At 35.4% G+C, this 20,136-nt stretch overlaps 3 protein-coding genes across 5 annotated transcripts; all 3 read left to right on the top strand.

Moving 5' to 3' along the window:
* Window positions 1-2,301: 2,301 nt before the first annotated feature.
* exosc4 (exosome component 4) lies at window positions 2,302-4,917 on the top strand. The gene is made up of 3 exons (XM_026207027.1): window positions 2,302-2,534; window positions 3,274-3,480; window positions 4,213-4,917. The coding sequence occupies exons 1-3, from the start codon at window positions 2,364-2,366 to the stop codon at window positions 4,570-4,572; spliced, it is 738 nt and encodes a 245-aa protein (XP_026062812.1). The 5' UTR covers window positions 2,302-2,363; the 3' UTR covers window positions 4,573-4,917.
* Window positions 4,918-7,447: 2,530 nt separating this feature from the next.
* Window positions 7,448-10,595, top strand: bcl10 (BCL10 immune signaling adaptor). 2 transcript variants are annotated; one of them, XM_026207026.1, is made up of 3 exons: window positions 7,448-7,835; window positions 8,482-8,770; window positions 9,884-10,595. In XM_026207026.1, the coding sequence occupies exons 1-3, from the start codon at window positions 7,785-7,787 to the stop codon at window positions 10,288-10,290; spliced, it is 747 nt and encodes a 248-aa protein (XP_026062811.1). In that variant the 5' UTR covers window positions 7,448-7,784; the 3' UTR covers window positions 10,291-10,595. The 2 variants fall into 2 exon arrangements, with proteins under 2 accessions (XP_026062811.1, XP_026062810.1); XM_026207025.1 differs by having other exon boundaries at window positions 9,881-10,595.
* Window positions 10,596-13,404: 2,809 nt separating this feature from the next.
* On the top strand, window positions 13,405-20,060 carry mcoln3a (mucolipin TRP cation channel 3a). Of its 2 annotated transcripts, none has more exons than XM_026207024.1 (12): window positions 13,405-13,675; window positions 14,107-14,271; window positions 15,189-15,342; window positions 15,568-15,649; window positions 15,726-15,822; window positions 16,219-16,318; window positions 16,783-16,892; window positions 17,871-18,020; window positions 18,117-18,218; window positions 18,351-18,473; window positions 19,201-19,407; window positions 19,547-20,060. In XM_026207024.1, exons 1-12 carry the CDS (start codon window positions 13,460-13,462, stop codon window positions 19,691-19,693), a joined length of 1,653 nt encoding a protein of 550 aa, XP_026062809.1. In that variant the 5' UTR covers window positions 13,405-13,459; the 3' UTR covers window positions 19,694-20,060. The 2 variants fall into 2 exon arrangements, with proteins under 2 accessions (XP_026062809.1, XP_026062808.1); XM_026207023.1 differs by having other exon boundaries at window positions 16,780-16,892.
* The last annotated feature ends 76 nt before the right edge of the window (window positions 20,061-20,136 follow it).

Below are 20,136 nucleotides of genomic sequence, written 5' to 3'. Positions count from 1 at the left end.
ATGAAATGCTTTTAAAATATTTCCCAAAACACTGGGCATCTTGGCAATTGGGTAATTGTTTCAGTGGAACTTTTACACTAAATAAATAAAATCACTTTTAAATATTTGTATAAATTGTCTGGTAAGATGAGTTATTCTGAACGAGATTCCGTTAATCTTATTTGGAAGGAGGAAATTTTAAGACAATGTGAATCCACTTTGCATTATTAAAGACGCAGAAATCACAGAAGGAGCAGTTATACAAGAGGGAAGAAGTATCTTATTTTACAGTTTGCAGTAAATGCGTATGGCTGATTCATAGAGAGAAATTAAATGCATTATTCCCACAGGAAGGAGCAGCTCTCTGAGTTACACTTGAACATCCATTCACTGGTCATCACAACCAGGAGAAACAGACTCATTCTCATTCATTCACTCATTCTTGTCTTTCTCTGGACTGCAGCTCTGAGAGTTTCATGTTACTTGATATTAACATCCAGTTCATTATATATTATCAGATATTAACATCTATAAACCAAGCCACTTCTATCAAACCTCAACAAATAATCCAGAACGCGGCAGCAAGATTAATTTTTAATGAGCCAAAAAGAATACACGTCACACCTCTGTTTATCAATTTGCACTGGCTACCAATAGCTGCTCGCATAAAACTCAAGGCATTGATGTTTGCCTACAAAACTACCACTGGCTCTGCACCCATTTACCTAAATTCAGTACTTCAGACTTATGTGGCTCTAGAAGCTTGCATTCTGCAAGTGAACGATGCTTTATCGTTCATCCCAAAGAAGCACAAAGTCACTTTCACAGACTTTTACATTAACTGTTTCCTCCTGGTGCCCAAGAACCGGCTAAAACACATCTCTTCCATCTTTACTTGAGACTCTAACTCTAGCACTGTGTAACTCAGCTGTTTGATTTGGTTTCCAGACCCTAGTCTTGCCTCATTTAACCGATTTGCTCATGGATCCTGCATCATCTTCTGTCTCCTCTGAGTTTTTATTTGTGGTTGGACACAAACAACCGCTGGCATCTCTCAACATGAAGGCAAGACATATTAAATCTCAGCCACACCAACATCATAAAGATCAAGAGATCATGAAAGCCACATGGGACAAAGAGAATTAAGTAAGTATGCATAAAACTGAAATTGAATGATCTGAAATATCTGATAGAAACCCATAAGATGCTAAAAGACTTTTAACTGGAATCATTGCATCAGCAATAATGAATGAAATGAAGTTGATGGACACATGCTTAATTTAGAATTGATGCCATACAAATATGTTTTGTAAAATAGAAATGTGACTCTGGAGCACAAAACACAAGTCACAAGTTGCACGTGTAGGTTATTTGTAGCAATAGCTAAAATGCATATCATGGAACAAAATTATCGATTTTTCTTTTATGCCAGAAATCATTAGAATATTAATTAAAGGTCATGTTCCATGAAGATATTTAGTAAAGTCTGTGTTTATTACCAGCTCCAGATATTTTTCATGTTTTATTTCACAACATAACACACATCAGCAGTTTTTGAGTTCTTGCATGTTCCCCGTTCCTCTGGCAATTCTTTTCCATGATGCAGTGAAGCACACATTTCCAAAACTGAGGAAGCTCTGGTCTTCACAGATCATTTTATCATCTTTTATAATCACATTCATTAATTGGAAAATTTGGCGTACACAGTCTAGTTTCAATTATTACTGGTTTTCTAACAAATCACAGGTGCATTCTTTGTTATTGGGCTTCTAATTTGGGGCATGTATATTCACAATAATTTGTTTTTAATACTACATTTTTATATGCATTGCATGACTTGTTAAAATAATTTTTTTTAAAAAGCAATATTCCATACTCATGATGTTAAAAAAGGAAGAAACTTTATATATGTATATATATATAATTATTATTATTTACTATTATTTTTTGTCTCAGTCTTTATAATTCGCAATTGTGAGAACAAGAAAAAAAAGAAAGTCAGAATTGCGAGATATAAATTCGCAATTTTGTTAGAAAACAACTCCCAACATGCATTTCTGAACTTAAAACTCTCAATTTTGAATGTATAACTCGCAATTGCATTATAAAGTCAGAATTGAAAGATATTCTGTTTATATCTCGCAATTCAGAGAAAAAAAGAAAACCTAAGAATTGTGAGATAAAAAGTCGCAACCTTGTTTTATTTTTATTAATTGGCGGTAGACGGCGGTAGAGCATCACCACCGACCCCGAGAAACAAGACCTCGATACTATCCCACCGTAGTCCAGCAGGTGGAGCTCTTCAGATTCCGAGACTGAAATCACCAGCAAAGGAGATCAGTGAAGAAGACACCGCGTGTGTTTTGCCGAATCAACAGTGCTCAATGGCGGGGCTCGAGTTACTGTCGGATCAGGGATACCGGCTCGATGGACGAAAAGCGACCGAGCTGCGCAAGGTTCAGGCCCGCACGAGCGTGTTCGCGCAGGCGGACGGATCCGCGTATCTGGAGCAGGGCAACACTAAAGCGCTGGCCGTGGTGTACGGACCGCACGAGGTCAGGCCTTTTATATATCACATAGACCAATTATACAATATTCAAGCAATATGGGTAACTGTTAGTGTTATATATATATATATATATATATATATATATATATATATATATCACATAAAAGGTGTGTTCCGTTTTAAAAGTTTACAAGTGCACAGTTTTGAACACATTTGTAAACTTTCCCGAATGCTTCTCCGACTTTTTCATCAAAGTTAACGTAACATATACCTCAGAGCAGGTACAATGTTGTGCTCAAAATGAGGCTAATTCATGGTAACGTTTAAATTTCAAAAGCGTAAAATAACGTTTAGAAAGTTGTAATTGCTGTATACAGTACTATTAAAAGTTTGTGATAATTTATAATATGTTCTTATATCTCTTTAGCTTGTAATGTGTTTTTGTAAACTCATGATCTTGTTTAAATACTGTTATTTCCAGTGGTTTTCATTGCGTTATTTGTAAGATATATGTATGTTTACAGTGTAATACATTTATTATGCATCTATAAATAGCTACAAACACATGCATGTATTAATTTATAGAAAAATGTGTTTGTTACACACACACACATATATATATATACATATATATATATATATATGAAAATATTTTTTAAATTTGTACTGTATGTCTGTGAATTTATATATACATAATATATATAAACAGTACACACATACATTATATAAACAAAACCGTTATTTTGGATGATCTGAATCATGTTGATCTGTCTGACTCCCTGCAGACGCGAGGCTCTCGCAGTAAATCTCTGCACGACCGAGCAGTCATTAACTGTCAGTTCAGCATGGCCACGTTCAGCACGGCGGAGAGGAAGAGACGTCCACACGGAGACCGCAAGTCCAGCGAGATGAGCCTTCATCTCAAACAGACCTTTGAAGCCGCGGTGCTCACCGAGCTCTACCCACGATCACAAATCGACATCTACGTTAAGGTTAGAGCACTCGACTGAAACTAAGTGTAAAGTGTGTGTGCTAACCTGCAGTTACAGGTTTTACAAGTATTATACTGTATATAAAAAAAAATCTGTTTTCACTGACAAAATTCATTCATTTTCAGAATTGTAACCATTCAAATGCGAGTTATTTGTTTACATAATGCGTGGTTTTGTTATTTTTTAAACACAATATATAATTTTTTTTTTTTTTTCCCATATACCAAACATTTTTGGGAGTTATTATAGTCTTGGATATGTCAGTGATTAGCAGCAACGTTAATTTCGATGCATTATTTCTTGTGCATTTTTCCGTAATGTATTGTTTTACCTATTTTAAAATGTTTTCTAAAAGGAATTGAGGGTGAAATATTAGAATTTCAATACATTTTACAATGTATGGCGTTTGCATTAATACAGCCCAAATTGTAAAAATTAAAATTTTAATTAAATCACAGTACATGTAGGGCAAGACAGGAAACCTGAGTTGAATGAGCTTGACCTTTGACCCCCTCAGATGGCATTACACAGCGGTGTGAAATATAGCCGCATGGGCTCAAGAGTACTTCTGAAAACCACTGTTTATTAACACAATCTACTGCTGCATCAAGAAATGCATCTTGAAAATCTATTACTCTAAGAGAAAGAATCACTTAAAATGCAAAGTTCAGATCATATCACATTTTATTGGTGCTAATATCCACAACCCCTGTCTCTGGTCCTGTGCTGTAGATTCTGCAGGCAGACGGGGGGAACTACAGTGCTTGTGTGAATGCTGCTACCCTGGCTCTGGTGGATGCTGGTATTCCCATGCGTGACTATGTGTGCGCCTGCACCGCTGGCTTTGTGGAGGACACACCGCTGGCTGATCTGTGTCACGCTGAGGAGAGCGGAGGAGGAACATCGCTGGCTCTTGCCCTGCTTCCCCGCAGTGGAAACATCGCCCTGCTGCAGATGGACGCCCGGCTCCACCAGGACCACTTGGACGCTTTAATAGAGGCAGCCATGACGGCGTGTAAAGGTCTCAGTAAAGTCCTGGACGACGTTGTGCGTCAGCATCTAGAAGAGGTTTCAGTTCTGACCAGAGATTGAGGAGGAGAGCAGGTTTGATGGTTAAACGTCCTGTTAATTCCCTGAAACGGACTGTGTTATCATTTGGCTGAATTGACAGATTTGAAAGACAACAAAACAAAAAATATGGATGAAACACCATGTATAATATCAACAAAAAACTGATTTGTGATAATAAAGATGTCCATTTTGAAAGTGTTTTCATGAAAAGGCATTGGTATGTTTCCAAGCAGTTGACAGTTTGACAGTTTTTCCTTTTGTGTACCTCTTTACACAATCGTTTTTGTTCCCCATCTATTTTGTACTGCCAGTAATGTATGTGCAAAAAACATTGTGAATAAACACATTCTAATTGGGGTATATGAAACCAGGGAATTCTGTGAGTTCATGAAAAGCTATTAACTAACTAAAAGTAATTAAAGTAATATTTAATCAATAATAAAATTTTAAGTTGAAAACGCTATTTAGTCCGTTTAAGGCAATCTGTGAAAGGCCTCTCATATTTCTTTCAATGGGGAAGCATCAAGTTCTCCAAAACGGTTTAACAAGCTTACGATTAAATGTCATATTTGAAGTCACCGGTGAAATGAAAACAGCTGCCTCATAAATGTTATTCCTTACGGACCAATAGCATTTAAAAAAAATAATTATATGTATTTCCCGGGCTAGAACAGCTAGTGTGCATGCGCTCATCTCAGAAACATCTTTATTGTAGAGCAGCCATGTCTGGTGATGCATTGTTCCCCATTCAAAACTATATGAGTGACACTCTTGGAAAATGTTTGTTTACAGCAGTTACCATGGCAACAGCTCTATTTCTGATGCTCCATAAGCGCCACCTGCTGTCTGAGAGTGGATTTACAGTTATTCAGCCTGTCTGATGTTTTTGTTCAGACCAATGAGAAAACAAGACCAACATTTTGTTGTAAATCTGTTAACTAACTGTTAATAAACTAATGTTAATTACAAAAATCTGAACACTTTAATACTAAAATAGCCTATGTGGAACTGTTAATGGAGCAGATATTACCTTTTCTTAGTAAAAGTTAGGTTTGTTATTTTATAAAACGTTTCTTTGTCAGAATTAATTTGTACAAATAGTACATGTTAGTAGATAACACAATATGTTGTAAGTCACCCAACCAGTATTTCTTTTAATTTAAAATCACATTTTAACAATATTGTGATATTGATAACGGATTATTTTGGTCATGATAATCCTATGAAAACATCACGTCACTTTATCTCTAATAACATTAGCAGTGTACAATCATTCTAATTAAGAAAAAAAAAAAAACGTAAAAATGTATAAAAACAAAATACATGTTTTTGAAGTAGACATTAGTAAAAAAAAAATAATAATTAAATTAAACTTTGGCTGACAAGTAGTCTGAAAAGCCTTATCCTAAGCGATTATTGATGTTGTATTTGTCATAGATGGCTGCAGATTCAATCATGTGCATGTTAACTCGAATATCTGCGCAAAAGCTGATGGAACCAGACAGTTTGTGTGTTTGATCGGTTTAGTGCAGCAATGAAAGGCTAATATAAAGCATGTCATTAACCTTGTTAAAGGGAGAGCTCACCCACAACTTAAAGTTGAACCCCTGATGTTACATGGACTATTTTACGGATAGTCCTTCCTATGTTTCTGGGTCTGGGAACATTTCATTTGCTTTACTGTTTATGCAGGACCTGAGAGATCTCGGATTTAACCAAAAATATCTTAATTTGTGTTCTGAAGATGAACTAAAGGTCTTACGGGTTTGGAACGACATGAGGGGGAGTAATTAAATCACATAATTTACATTTATGGGTGAACACACCCTTTAAGAATGGCCCAGAGCTTGTTTAATTTGTTGTGATGAAAAAGTGGTTACACTTTATTTGAAGGTGTCCTTGTTCTAGTGTAATACATTTAATTACTGAGTAATATTACTTAACTACATGTACACACTATATGGTTAGGCTTTGGCTTTGGCTTACTTGCATGCACAAGTAATTGTTATAATAATAGCAAGTACATGTAACGTGTAATAAGGACACCTTCCAATAAAGTGTTATCAAAAAATGTCATGCCTGTGGCAATAAGGTGCTATCCTGTAAGTATCCTACTTAACCACACTTAAATAAAAGTCCTGTATATTTGCAGATGTACTTCTCTAATATTTCTGCCATAATACTGAAACATTCACTGTCCAGTGCCAAAATAAACCAAATCAGAAAACTGCACAGAATGATAAAATAATACAATGAGTGTTTGGTAAAAGTACCCCAAAGCTACCACAAGAGCCACTTAATGAGTAACAAGCTTTAATGAATAGGAGTATTCTGAAATTATCATTTGTCCTATTGGTGCCATTTGTTATATTATATGGAAAGATGTGAAAGAGTTTTTAACTGATTGATTGCAGCAGCCTGTGAGAGATGGTGATGATGAAGATAAAAAAAAACCATTGTAATGAATCACAGCCCAGCAGAGGGAGCCCATTGTCCTCTGGACTGTTTCTTTAAGTGATTTTGACATTGTGTCGTCATCTGAACTTTTGCATCATATTTGCATAAACCCTTAGCCATCTATTTGGCTATAAGCAATTTTAATAGCAATGTATTTTTGTATCAATTCTCAAAGTAAACTTAATATGTATAATGGTAGATACAGAATGACACTGTTACAACGACATCTTAAAAAAAGGCAAACTACTTGCCATATTCCAAGTATTTAAATAAACAAATAAATAATCTTGAAATATGGAATAAAAGGAACAGGTAATCAGGAGTATCAGAAAAATCTTCAAACAAATCTTCATAAGATTCATGATGTGCAAGAACACACCAAAGGTATAGAGATGTTACACACACTGACCTGTAAACAGTTCTGGATGGGTCCTTCAGTTTCATCTCGGTGAAATGTAGCGGAATAAATCGTACACTACTTGTGTGATATATATATATAATCCTCCATAGCGCGCTGGAGGGTGATGATGCGCGTGCATTGTGACGTAGGAGCGCCTAAGCATGCATCAAATAAGGAAGTCTGAGATCCGGTAGTTCCCCTTTACTTTAAGAGAACTATTAGATAGTTCGGTTAAAACCCAGTTCAAGCTTAGCCATCGCATGTTCAAAAAGTCTTGCCTTTTCATGCGTTTCCCGTCTTTAAAATTGAGTTTGTAGTCATATTTTCTTACCGTAACCAGTTGAAACCGCAACAAAGGTGAAAAGCAGACAACAGGATGGATGTTACTCACCTGACGGAGGACGAAATGGCCGATATAAAGAAGGAAGTAGGTATCTTGTGTATGAATGTGGTTTAAACAGATCAGAGATGCCGTGTGTGCGTGTAAGTGTGTGTGAAGTGGGGTTGTCAGATGATGCGTTGTATTGAGGTGGAAGCGAAAGTGGTGCCAGTTCTCTGTTGATCCGCTGACCGTAAACCCGATCCAACCGCTACATATGTCAAACACTGATTGCAATCATTAAATGACTTCTCTGGAGGCAGATCATTACGTTTTTATACATTCCACTTACCGAGGAATCTACAAAATCATTATAATATAAAATACACACTTCAACTTACATGCATACGAAGGTTTCTTTCTTCAATTAATCAAAAAAGGAGATTTGTAAAGCATGTGGGTAACCATTCAGTTTCTGGTAGTCATTGACTTTCATGATGTTTTTTGTTGTTGTTGCTGTTTGTTTGTTTCCAAAACTATGGAAGTCAGTAAAACCTACAGCAAAGCCATTTTTCCATTTTCAGTCTTTTACATTATATGTTAAGTAATATGTTTCATGGAAAATAAACAAAACTACTTTTTAAATTTTTTATCCTTTGGTAGAAACAGACTTCCTTTCAACAAAAAAAAAATAAAAATAAAAAAAACTGCTCACCTCTAAATATTTTGTCTGTGTGTTTCTGTTTCACCATAGGCCATAGAGAGGTTACGCCCATACCTGGTGGATAAGATCATCGCAGAGCGGCACTTTGATTACTTGCGCTCGAAGAAAATCCTGACCAGAGATGATACAGAGGAGATCAGCTGCAGAACCACGAGAGGGAGACGCACCAGCAAGCTGCTGGATATCCTGGCAGAAAACCCTCGGGGTCTAGACATGCTCATAGAGTCCATCAAATGGGGCCGAACACTCAACTTCATCATCGCAAAGATCACTGATGAAGTGCAGAGCGTGAAAAATGAGCGACTGGAAGCTTTAAAAGGTGAAAAAGAGCCCATGTTAATTAAAGGGGTTCTATTTTTTTATCTGTATAATTGTATTGCTACATCTCCTTTAAGACTTAAACAGCCCCTGACAAATGGCTAACATCATGGTTAATTATCAACTATGCAAGAAATGCAAAATATCTAAATTGAGGAAAAGCTCAAAGTTTTTTTTCTTTTTTTTGTACATCTGACAGCTGAATAAATAAGCTTTCCATTGATGTATGGTTTGTTAGGAGGATAATATTTGACCAAGATACAACAATTTGAAAATCTGAAATCTGAGGGTGCAAAAAAGAACAAAAAAATAATAACAATCCAAATATTAAGAAAAGTTGTCCAAATGAGGTTCTTAGCAATGCATAAACCTGATCAAAAATTAGGTTTTGATATATTTACAGTAGGAAATTTACAAAATATCTTCATGGAACATGATCTTTACATTTATATTTATGCATTTAGCAGACGCTTTTATCCAAAGCTACTTACAGTTAATTCAGGCTAAAAATTTTTTACCTAACACGTGCTCCCTGGGAATCGAACCCACAACCTTGCGCTGCTAACACAATGCTCTACCACTGAGCCACAGGAACACCTTTTACTTGATTTTTTTTTACTTTTTCTTAACCTCTTTACTTAATATCCTAATGATTTTTGGCATAAAAGAAAAATCTATAATTTTGACCCATACAATGTTTTGTTGGCTATTACTACAAATATACCCCTGCGACTTGAAACATGGACAAAATTTTCTTCATTATTAATAGATTAGAGCGCTCACCAAATTAAATAGTTGTTTATTGCTTAAAAGATCATCCATTTATTGTCCAATACTGGAAAATAAGACACATACTGTCTCTCTGCTTCTTTATCTTTCTTTGAAGAGAGTAATACATTTAAACATAAGATTTTGTATTCTTTTTTTATATACAGTAAATGCTATTGTTATAATAATATAATATATCACCCTTGACTTCCAAAGCTTTCTGGAGACTGTGGATACGGTAATAATAAGTTGTCCAGTGACTTTAAGTAACATTCATCAATTTGATGAGCGTAAGTGTTTATAATTAGTTTCTTGATTTCTTCTGATCAGTGTTTTCTTGCAGCAGGGTCCTCTGCAAATTCATGTTATTCAAATACAAAAGGAGCAACCAATGACTTCTCCAAAATGGACCCGGACTATGACAAGTACTCTACTATATGCTATCATCCAGAAGGGGAAGGAAGCCCGTCGTCCTCTGTGGCTACGGGATCCTTTAACCTGCATTACGGCTCGGGTCGAGGGAACGAGGCGGTGTCAGTCTGCGGCGGCGCTGGGAGCATGAACGTGTCCTCCAACATCTCATCAAGCCTGCCTAAACCTGGAGACCCTGGAGCTCCGCCGCTGCCCGAGGAGCCCGATATGGACAACCAGGATATTGATGCTGCTGTTTGTGGAAGTACAGGAAGTAGTGGGGATGCTAACTTCCAGCCGCTGCGCTCACGTTCTCTGGCTCCGATGTCTCACATGTCGTAGCGCAGCCTTTGGACGTAATCTCCTGCATTCCATCAATGCGTGAGATGCAGAACATTCTCCAAAACAAATGTCTCTAATCAGCACTGTCACACTGCTAATCTTTCTTCTGCTTGTTAAATGTGCTTAATTAAAACGAGCTTATGCTGAACATTTTGTTTCTACTTACTTTAAATGTCTCCAATCATGTAGAACTGAATTTTACTTCATTTAGTTAACACTTTACTTAAAGCATTTATTTATAATGCATTAAAAAGGGATTCATAATGTATCTTTTAATGCATAATGTAATTTCATAAATAATTGGAACCAAGTTAAAATGCATTATAATTACCGTAGTGCTGTCAAATCCAAATACGTTTTTTTTTCTCCATAATATATGTGTGTTTGGTGTATATTTAAATACACATGCATACAGTATATAGTTTGCAAGTATTTACATGTCTATATTTATATTTATAATTTATATAATAAATATTTAATATGTAAACAAAACTTTTCTGAAATGTATACATATATGTGTGTGTATTATAATAAATAAACACAGTACACACACATACATAATGTAAACAAAAACTTTTTTGGAAGCGATTAATCGCGATTAATCGTTTGACTGCATGGATTATAATATTTGAAGGCTTGTTTGTCAAGTGTTATACTTTCTGAAGGTGTAACAATGAAGAGAAAAGCTTTGTAACTCTGGTAACCATTATTTATGAAATCATGCAATTCATTATAAGGTGCATTATAGGGCGTAATTAATGCATTAAATCTAAGGCTTCAAGTAAAGTGCTACGTGTTTTTTTTTTTTTGTAGAATTAAACTGGGCAGTGGATTTCTGGTTCCCTGCATGCTTTGCATAGGGCTGGATTGGAACAGTTAAATGTTACTTAAGTGATAGGAGAGTAAAATGTGTTATTCTGAGTAAAGGGAAAACCCTGTTGGTGTTTACTGCTGTTATGCTGACATTTAAAGAGTTTCTATATTGTGATTTTGTGGTTACCATTGTGCTGAAGAGTAAAGCTTGTGGTTAAGTTAAGTGGGTGGATCCATGATTTAAGTTGTATAGTATGTTGTTCCACTCAATGAGCAATAATGCTGTGATAACATCAGCGTAGAGTTCACTGCAAACAATTGCTGTTCTGACTACAGAAAGTGTTTAAATATACAGTAAAAGTCAAAGGGTTTCTATTACTCACTTTTACAAGTAAACAGTTGTGTAACTTATTGAAAAGGTAAGACTTTAGGTAATGTGCTGTTAAATAGGTGGATTTTACATGTGATTAAATCTACCCAAACAAATTGAGAGCAAATTGTTATCTTGGTTTCATTCTGGAACCTTAGCAGTTTTTACAGTGCATTACTGTAAATGATCCTAGCCTATAATAATGATGATTTTCATGGTGTTTATATTTTGTTAAACATGTTATATAGTCATATATAGTAACAGGTCATCAGCTTATAGTAGCCTATAAAGTGTATAACTTACCGTAATTGGTCACACTATATTAGTTGGCTATAACTACTATGTACTAACATTATTAAATGCATACAACAATGTGGATTTCCTGGGTAACTTTCTGGAAAATTCCCACTTTAACTGCTAATGAGTTTGAAGTATGGGAATGTAAGGGTTAAATGCAAGTCCTTTATATGTAAAGTACTCCACCTAATATAACACTTCATTTGATCATTTGATTTCATACAAATTCTTTATAGGGGTCTCAAGTTTGATAATTATAACCGACTGATCAGTGCATGTGTATTCATTTGACTGACTTTACTCTTCAAGGACATCATTTTAATCTCAAAGTCACATGAACTTCAAACATCAGTCGAAGTTTTCTTTGTACACTTGTTCGACACAAATACTAAAATATGTTAAAACACCTTAAAAGTTAACTACACTTAAGGAAGAAACTATGCTTACGGTTTTTTTATGGACTGTCAAAACTATTTTATGAAACTGTCAGCTTGGAATTCTGAAATTGTTTTTTGCCGCTAGCCTTGCTTGTGACATTTCAGTCAAAGTTGATGAATTGAAAAGCAAGTTTAAAATACAGGTCTTTTCACACTCCATTTAACCCGGGGTTATTATATCGCTGTTCTGTGTTTATTACTACACTTAAAGGCACGTTTCAAACTTGAATGTTGAGCAGGATCAGCTCCGCTTTTAATTTTCACAAGGTGACAAACGTGAAAAGTGTGAAATAACGCAGTTTCGTAATGTTTTAGACATTTTCAACAGCTTTAATTGGTTTCGATGCTAGTATGCTATTCTCATGCATTGCACAGTGATGGAAACCTCGCGTGTCGTTTTTGCGTTTTGAGGGGGGAAATGTGGTGAATGAAACCGCGTCAACTAGAGTGAAGAAAAGACCGCTTGATTCTTACCTTCCAGTCCGTCCATTGTAGAAAACTTGATAATACAGTCGACAACACAACCTTTAATACGAGGCCCAATGCTAGAGCAGGTGTCTACACTAGACGCGACAAAGCGACCGTTGAATAATTTCAAATGCGTGTCAATAGGCTACGTCATAAATAGAACGCAGCAACAGTTTTCTGTCGGAGATTCGAAATGTCGCGCCAAATCCAGTGTCACGTTTATAATGAATTATATAATCGTTCTGTTGTTACATAAACAGGCCACGTGATGCGTTTCTCCATTCATGACACTGGCACCATAAATATGAAAATAAGAACATTAACCCTCAGTTTAGGAATGTTTGAAAATCAATTCAACACGGGAGCCTATTATTAATTGTTAACCCTGTGTAAATTATGAGCAGTGTTAAACATGAGGCAAGATAAACAGGAATTATTTACCTCTCATTTAAAGATGAGATATGTAGTTACTGCAGCATTTCTTAATTTTTTATTCTTAACATCCACACCCATAAACAGTGGCAGACAAATGAAGTGAATGAATGCTGCACAACCTGCTCAGAAATGGTTTGTCTGAATGTTATCTGATGTATGGCACTGGGCGATTGAAAAAAATGTGAAATTATCTAATAGAACTTTTGGCATCACTTCAACTCGAAGATGAGCACTGGTTATACCAGTTTAAAAAAAACTGCGAGACAACAGCTTCAGTTCCTCAAAAAAACCCTGTGTGTGTTAAATGCCGAGTCAGTCCGTCGTCCTGATTTCAGAGTGAGCAGGCACAATGTCTGACGGAGAGCATTTTTTGTCTAGTGGTTCAAATAATAACCTGCCATGCCACAGAACAACTAAATCACATGTGGACCCTCAGACTGTGGAAGACTTCAGGAGAAAACTGAAATATTTCTTCATGAGTCCATGCCAGAAGTACAGAGCCAGAGGTCGGAAGCCATGGAAAATGATGCTGCAGATACTCAAGATTGCCATTATTACCTTCCAGGTATGTGATTTAGGCCAGAACTACTGCATTTTGAATGGTCAATGTAAGTTAGTTTAATGCTGAATTCCACATTATTCTAAATATTACTGTAATCAGTTGTTTTTTTAGTAGTATGTTAACTTTAGTCTGCCACATCAAGAGAAAGTTTTAAGTTTGACAGATTACTTTTAATTCAATAACCTTTCATTTAAAAAATCCTTTCATTTTCAGAGTACATTACACTTGATATGCATAGTTCCTCATGCGTCTCACCATCCTTAGATTTCAATTGTTTCGTAAAAATGGAAATATGACCGTGACCATGTGTCTTATTTCTAAACAAGCTCAATTTCACACTTCATCTACTGTCAATTTATTAGACTAGATAAGCAGTTCTTGATGATATTGTTAATAAAATTATGACCCGTCTGCGTGTTGTATTTGTTCCACAGTTAGTTTCTTTTGGATTGAGCAATGAGATGATGGTCACCTTTAAAGAGGGGAATATCATCACCTTCAAACATTTTTTCCTGAAAAATTACCAGGACAGAAATAAAGATTATGCCTTGTACACAAGACACGATGTTCATGACCACATACTGTACATAATCAATAAGGTAAGTAAGAAACAAGAAAGAAAAAATATATATATTTTGTTACAGAAAATCTTTCCTCGAAGTAAATTTATGGTTTTGTTCAAAAAATTTTTTTTATTTAATATCAATAAAAAATAATTATTTTCCGAAAGACAACAATTTACATTTATACAAAGTAAGAAGATTATTTATAATAAAGACCATAATCTTAATTTTGTTTTCTTTAGATACAAGTAATATATATTTAGTATATTTTTTTTTATTTCACCATAAACAAAGCTAAATTACTTATAATATGGAAGTCAAATGTTTACACAAGATAAACTAAAAACATCTTGTTACTCAGTGTTTAATTTAGTTCACTTGAAGATGGGAACATTGGTTTTGAAAGACATCAATGTCTTTTAATAATACAATATTTAAAAGAAATCTATGATAAATAAATAAACCCACATTAATTTCTGGGGTAAAACTAGTACAATTCATGGTGTAACGCTGTTTAAACAAAATAGTTTCTTTATATTTTTCTATAAAGAGTGTTTTATTGCTTTTAGACACACTAAACAGAAAAGGTTTGAACTGAAATCCATGTTTATTCATTATTATCTGATAAAATCAATTTAAATAAATGACAGTGTTTCAGTTTTTTCAGTGCATATTTATAATGTACAGTGAGAACTGAAAAATATAGGGTTTCCAAAGAAACTAAACTTCCTCTCCTACGAATGCAAATGTGACGTTGGAAAATGCTGAAATCATGCTTTTTTTTTCCATTAGGATTTGCACAGACCTGTGGAGTTTGCTAAATATAAATCATGAGATGCATGTTCATTTGCAAAACAATCATATACGGCTGGGTTACACTATAAATATTCAGTTGCACAGAGGTGCCGTGATTTAATCTTTTATTCTGATTTATTGTCTGATTGTTTTTTTAGTATCTACACCTAGAAGACCTGACGATTGATAATCATGCGTTTGAGAGGATCAATGATGTGGTCACTCCTCTGTCCATCTGTCAAGAGTTATATCGACATGCTAATGTTTTACCAGCCAATGAGACTTTTGATATTGATCCACATGTAGAGACAGGTACTTCATCATTTGTCATAATAACACAGCCGTACAATGTAATGTGGGAAGAGTGACAGAAGTGATACAGTTAGTGCGCACAGTTTCCTAAATAGTAAACATCCTCCATCATGTTAAGATGAAACACCAAAGACTTTTGAGACAGAAGTTAAATGTGCTGTAATATTATAGAATTTTCTTAGGATTTATAGCTTTTTGTTTGTTGCTTATTTACTTCATTTGCAGAATGTCTTTCTATTTACCCGTTCTCACACTACAAGAAGGATGGTTTGGAAAAGGACATGAACCTCACTCTAGATTTCCAAAGGTGTGTACATTGCATCATCCGTCATCCGTTTAATTGAATTCACTGAGTTTGCTTCATTTTTATGGTTCATTTCCAGGTTGTTAGCAGTAAACATCCATCTCAAAGTAAAGGCTATTAACCTTCAAACTGTGCATCATAAAGAGTTACCAGACTGTTATGACTTTGCCGTTAATGTAAGTGTTCAATTCCACACATACGTGTCTTTAAGATAACATGTTGTCAGATAAAAACACCCATTTACTGCCTAACTTTGCATGTACATGTCAACTTACTACAAACCTAACAGTCTATGAGCTGCAAACTCTTAATTCTCTGTGCGCTTCACATCCAAAGGCAGCTGCTTCTGCTTTAGGTTTCAAAAAGCATATTTCCAAAAGTCCATGTACTTGTCATAACCACACAGTTTCCAGGATTGGTTAATATAGGCCTGTCACATGAAGACGTCACAAGCTCTCCAGTTCTTTATTTCTCAGTGTTAAGAGTGGGATGTCTGACTCAGAGCTGGAGTTTCTATTGGACGGGTTAAAGTTGATTTGATAAAGGGGTTAATCTGCTGCGTTCGATTACAGATCAAGTTTGACAACCATGCACACAGTGGGCGAATCAAGATATCTCTAAGCAGTGATGTTCAGATAAAAGTCTGCAAGGACTGGAATGTTTCTGGCTCAAGTAAGTCATGATAAATGACTAAACATAGAACACACACACAAAATCCCCTCTATACAAAATCAGCAGTCATCATAGTCATGAAATTAACCAAATAAGAGCATTTTTGGAAACTTCAGGAAGGCTTAAAAATGTATAAATGATTATATACTCAATATCAAACAAGTGACCAGTCTGCAAACACATAATGACACATCTTTTCTCAGAGCTCACTTTTATGATCCAGGTGATTTTCAGTGGACACCTTATGTAGCTCCGCCCCTTTTCAGAACTATTCTTCTTTAACTTTTTTTTAACAGTTTTCAAATATTAAATGTTTAGCTTCTTACTTACTACTAAATCTCACTTTTCGACCAATAAAATGCAAGTACTGTTTGTGTTACATCTTACAAACTTCTTTGAACCATTTTACTATTAGTATGTGAGCAAACGTCTGAAAGTGTGTTGTGCTGTGTTTGTTCCAGCAGACCTTCACTATCAGCTCATCGTTCTGTTCGACTGCGTGGTGATCTGCTGCTGTTTGCTCTCGCTCATCCTCTGCACACGCTCAGTCTACAAAGGCATGCACTTGCAGTCTGTAAGTCTGTTATGACTGGCCCATTAAAGCGATAGTTCACCCAAAAATGGAAAATTGCTATTAATCTACTCAACCTCTGGCCATTTGAGAGGTGACTTTTTTCTTTGGTAGAGCATGAAAGTATATTTTTAGCTGAAAACGTGTTGGTTGGTGAATCATGAAATGCAAGTCAATGGCTACCGGCACTTTGAGAGTCAAAAAAGCACATGCAGAAAACCAAAGATTAATCCCTGTGGCTCTTGACAATGTATTGAGGTCTTATGAAGTGAAACGATTGGTCTGCGCAAGAAACAAAACTCTAAATTAACAGCAAATTTTCATTTCTTTGGTGAACTATCCCTTTGTAGCGCTACAATTACAAGCCCCAAAAAACACTGCTCCTTTCTGATTTATTGATTTATTTACTGTATATTGCTAAAGTATATATAAAATCTAAAGCTATATCTAAAATAAACGCAATTTATTTCCCCGCTGTTTACCTTCACGGACATAAACATCTGTTTTTGTAACTTGTGTATTTTTAACATAAACTTGTGTGTGAATGTGTACTTAGTTTAGTTCTCACATGCTGTGACTGCCGCCGGTTTCTGTCTGTGTGTGCTCAGGAAACCGTATATCAGAAGTTTATACAAACATGGTGTAAAACTTATGATTTCAGCTCAATAAATGTGACAATAAGATTGTTTTTAGATATAGTTGTTTTTAGCAGATTTTAACTATAATAATGCAGCTCTACTCTGAAAAAGTGGGCGGGGAGCAGCAGCTCATTTGCATTTAAAGAGACATGCACTAAAACAGAATATTTTTGCTTCCACTCAAAATAGGTATTTTCAAAATAATCTAATAAATGATCTGTGGGGTATTTTGAGCGGAAACTTCTGGAGACACATTACATACTGTAGAAAGGGGCATAATATGTCTCCTTTAATTAAAAATCAAAATAAATACCTATGTCTTACGCGTGTGCTTTCTCGTCAGGAGTACACCACATTCGCATCCATTTACTACAATAAAAGAGTTTCCTGGTCTGAGAGAATAGAGTTCATCAACGGCTGGTACATCCTCATCATCATCAGTGACACGCTGACTATCACAGGATCCGTTCTCAAAATATGCATACAGAGCAAGGTGAGCACGAGATGCGCCACAGAGGGTTTAAAAGGAGATAAGTCTGTTTCTGTTCGTGATGTATGCACTGATGCTCCGCAATTGTCTTGTTTTCAGGAACTGACCAATTATGATGTGTGCAGTATTTTACTGGGCACTGCAACAATGTTTGTGTGGATTGGAGTAATGCGTTACCTCAGTTTCTTTCAGAAATATTATGTAAGTGGCTCATTTATTCATTTTTGTGTGTGTTTGTGTTTTAAACATAAAGTGGCATTGGCAAAACAAAGCAGTGTATTTAGTAATTAATGTTAGACCGTGATGAGTCTGTCTTTCTTGTGTCTCCGTCAGATCCTCATCCTCACCCTGCAGGCTGCGCTTCCTAACGTCATTCGGTTCTCCTTCTGCGTTGTTATGATCTTTCTTAGCTACTGCTTCTGTGGATGGATCGTTTTGGGACCACACCATGAAAACGTGAGCAATATTTAAAAAATGTGTCCATAACTATAATATACCAAAGCCAGCATGAACTGTGAAAAGTTTTACCTTTTTATTGCATTAGACATTGAGTCAAACCTTTCACGTGCTTATACTTCTGCTTATGCTCCTTGTGTTGTCTTTATATAATCACAGTATATGGTTAGTTTTGTCATTATACAGGGGACATCATTTATTTATTTTTTTTTATATTAGTATGGCTTCATACTTTATGAAGAGTTTAAAGAATATCTGTAACTCTAAACTAATTTAATGTACTAAAAGATCATTTTTGCAAAGACAAAGCAGTGATTAAATAAGGATGTTTTTAAATATAATATATAATATTAAATATTCATGGCTTTGTAAAATCACAGAAACTTTCACAAACTATATATTATCAGAATTAAATCCTGGCTTTAACAGTCAAAATTAAAGAAAATAAATACTGTACAGATAAATTTAAAAATATATTAAATGGCTATGCATGCAGTGTTACAAATTAATTTTTAAAAGTGCATAAAATATTCAGTGTAGTATATAAAAGCTAAATGCATAAAAATAGTTTTAGATGGAGCATGAGGATTTAATATCAGCTACCCATTTTAGTAGCTTTAAGCCTATTAAATTAAGCATTTAAATAAATGGCATCCCTGTTTTATGAAGAAAATTATGATAATGCTTTTCTTCTTAATCGTTCTAAGGTTTCTTAATCTCCCCACAGTTTCGGTCATTTAATATGGTGGCTAACTGCCTTTTTTCCATGATGAATGGAGATGAAATCTACTCAACCTTCACCAAAATCCGAGACAAGAATGATCTGGTGTGGATGTTCAGCAGAATGTATGTCTACACCTTCGTCCCACTCTTTACATTCATGATTCTGAGCCTCTTCATCGCCCTTATCACAGACACCTATGAAACCATCAAGGTGAGTCAGTTACATTCTTCTGCAACAACAGCAGCTGTGCTGCAAGAAATAGCAAGAAGATGTTTCGATTTCCTGTGCAAGCTTGCCATCACAATGCTTTGGTTTTATGGTAACTAAGACGTGCATCCTTTACCTGCAGCACTATCAGAAGCATGGAGCACCCTTATCAGAGCTGCAGGCTTTCATAGCTGAATGCAAAGACTCACCGAACTCTGGGAAGTACATGGTGCATGAGGAAACCTCCGCCTTTTGGTGCCTTTGTGCTCCCTGTGTGAATTGCACCTGAAACAGATGAGAAAACTGCATTGCTCAGTGTCTCTTGCATTGCTTTAAACCAGTGGCTCTCGATTGGTGTGCCGGGACCAGAATTACAGGATCATGGACAGCATGAAAAATGATTAATACCAATAATAAAACATGCATATGTTGTAAGCTGGCTGCACACATTACGTGATGCTATTGAACTGAAAAGGTAAGAATGATTCTGGGAGGAGCCAGATACAGCTCATTAAGGCTGATGAAGCATCCAACTTATTGTTACATAATTTATTATATATGCATCCCTAGGCAAGATAAAACATGTAATATGTTATAGCAAATTATAATAAATGTACATGAAAACATTATTTATAATGAAATAAATTGCATATGAATAGCACAATTAAAAAAGTGTGAAAATAGTGGTTTGACCTTTTATTGAGAATTACATTTACATTTATTCATTTAGCA

Source organism: Carassius auratus, chromosome 27 (assembly GCF_003368295.1).
Source record: "Carassius auratus strain Wakin chromosome 27, ASM336829v1, whole genome shotgun sequence".
In the NCBI taxonomy this organism is placed as follows: Eukaryota; Metazoa; Chordata; class Actinopteri; order Cypriniformes; family Cyprinidae; genus Carassius; species Carassius auratus.
The sequence above is the reverse complement of the archived record's forward strand: the minus strand, read 5'-3'. Positions and strand labels throughout refer to the sequence as shown.

Excerpts from the sequence above, each read along its gene's own strand:
- bcl10 (XM_026207025.1), top strand. The coding sequence starts at position 7,785 with ATGGATGTTACTCACCTGACGGAGGACGAAATGGCCGATATAAAGAAG. Across the intron at positions 7,836-8,481 it reads TGGCCGATATAAAGAAGGAA|GCCATAGAGAGGTTACGCCC; the intron begins GTAGGTATCTTG and ends GTTTCACCATAG. Across the intron at positions 8,771-9,880 it reads GCGACTGGAAGCTTTAAAAG|CAGGGTCCTCTGCAAATTCA; the intron begins GTGAAAAAGAGC and ends GTTTTCTTGCAG.
- exosc4 (XM_026207027.1), top strand. The coding sequence starts at position 2,364 with ATGGCGGGGCTCGAGTTACTGTCGGATCAGGGATACCGGCTCGATGGA. Across the intron at positions 2,535-3,273 it reads TGGTGTACGGACCGCACGAG|ACGCGAGGCTCTCGCAGTAA; the intron begins GTCAGGCCTTTT and ends GACTCCCTGCAG. Across the intron at positions 3,481-4,212 it reads AAATCGACATCTACGTTAAG|ATTCTGCAGGCAGACGGGGG; the intron begins GTTAGAGCACTC and ends CCTGTGCTGTAG.
- mcoln3a (XM_026207023.1), top strand. The coding sequence starts at position 13,460 with ATGTCTGACGGAGAGCATTTTTTGTCTAGTGGTTCAAATAATAACCTG. Across the intron at positions 16,319-16,779 it reads CTGGAATGTTTCTGGCTCAA|CAGACCTTCACTATCAGCTC; the intron begins GTAAGTCATGAT and ends TGTTTGTTCCAG. Across the intron at positions 18,474-19,200 it reads TGGGACCACACCATGAAAAC|TTTCGGTCATTTAATATGGT; the intron begins GTGAGCAATATT and ends ATCTCCCCACAG.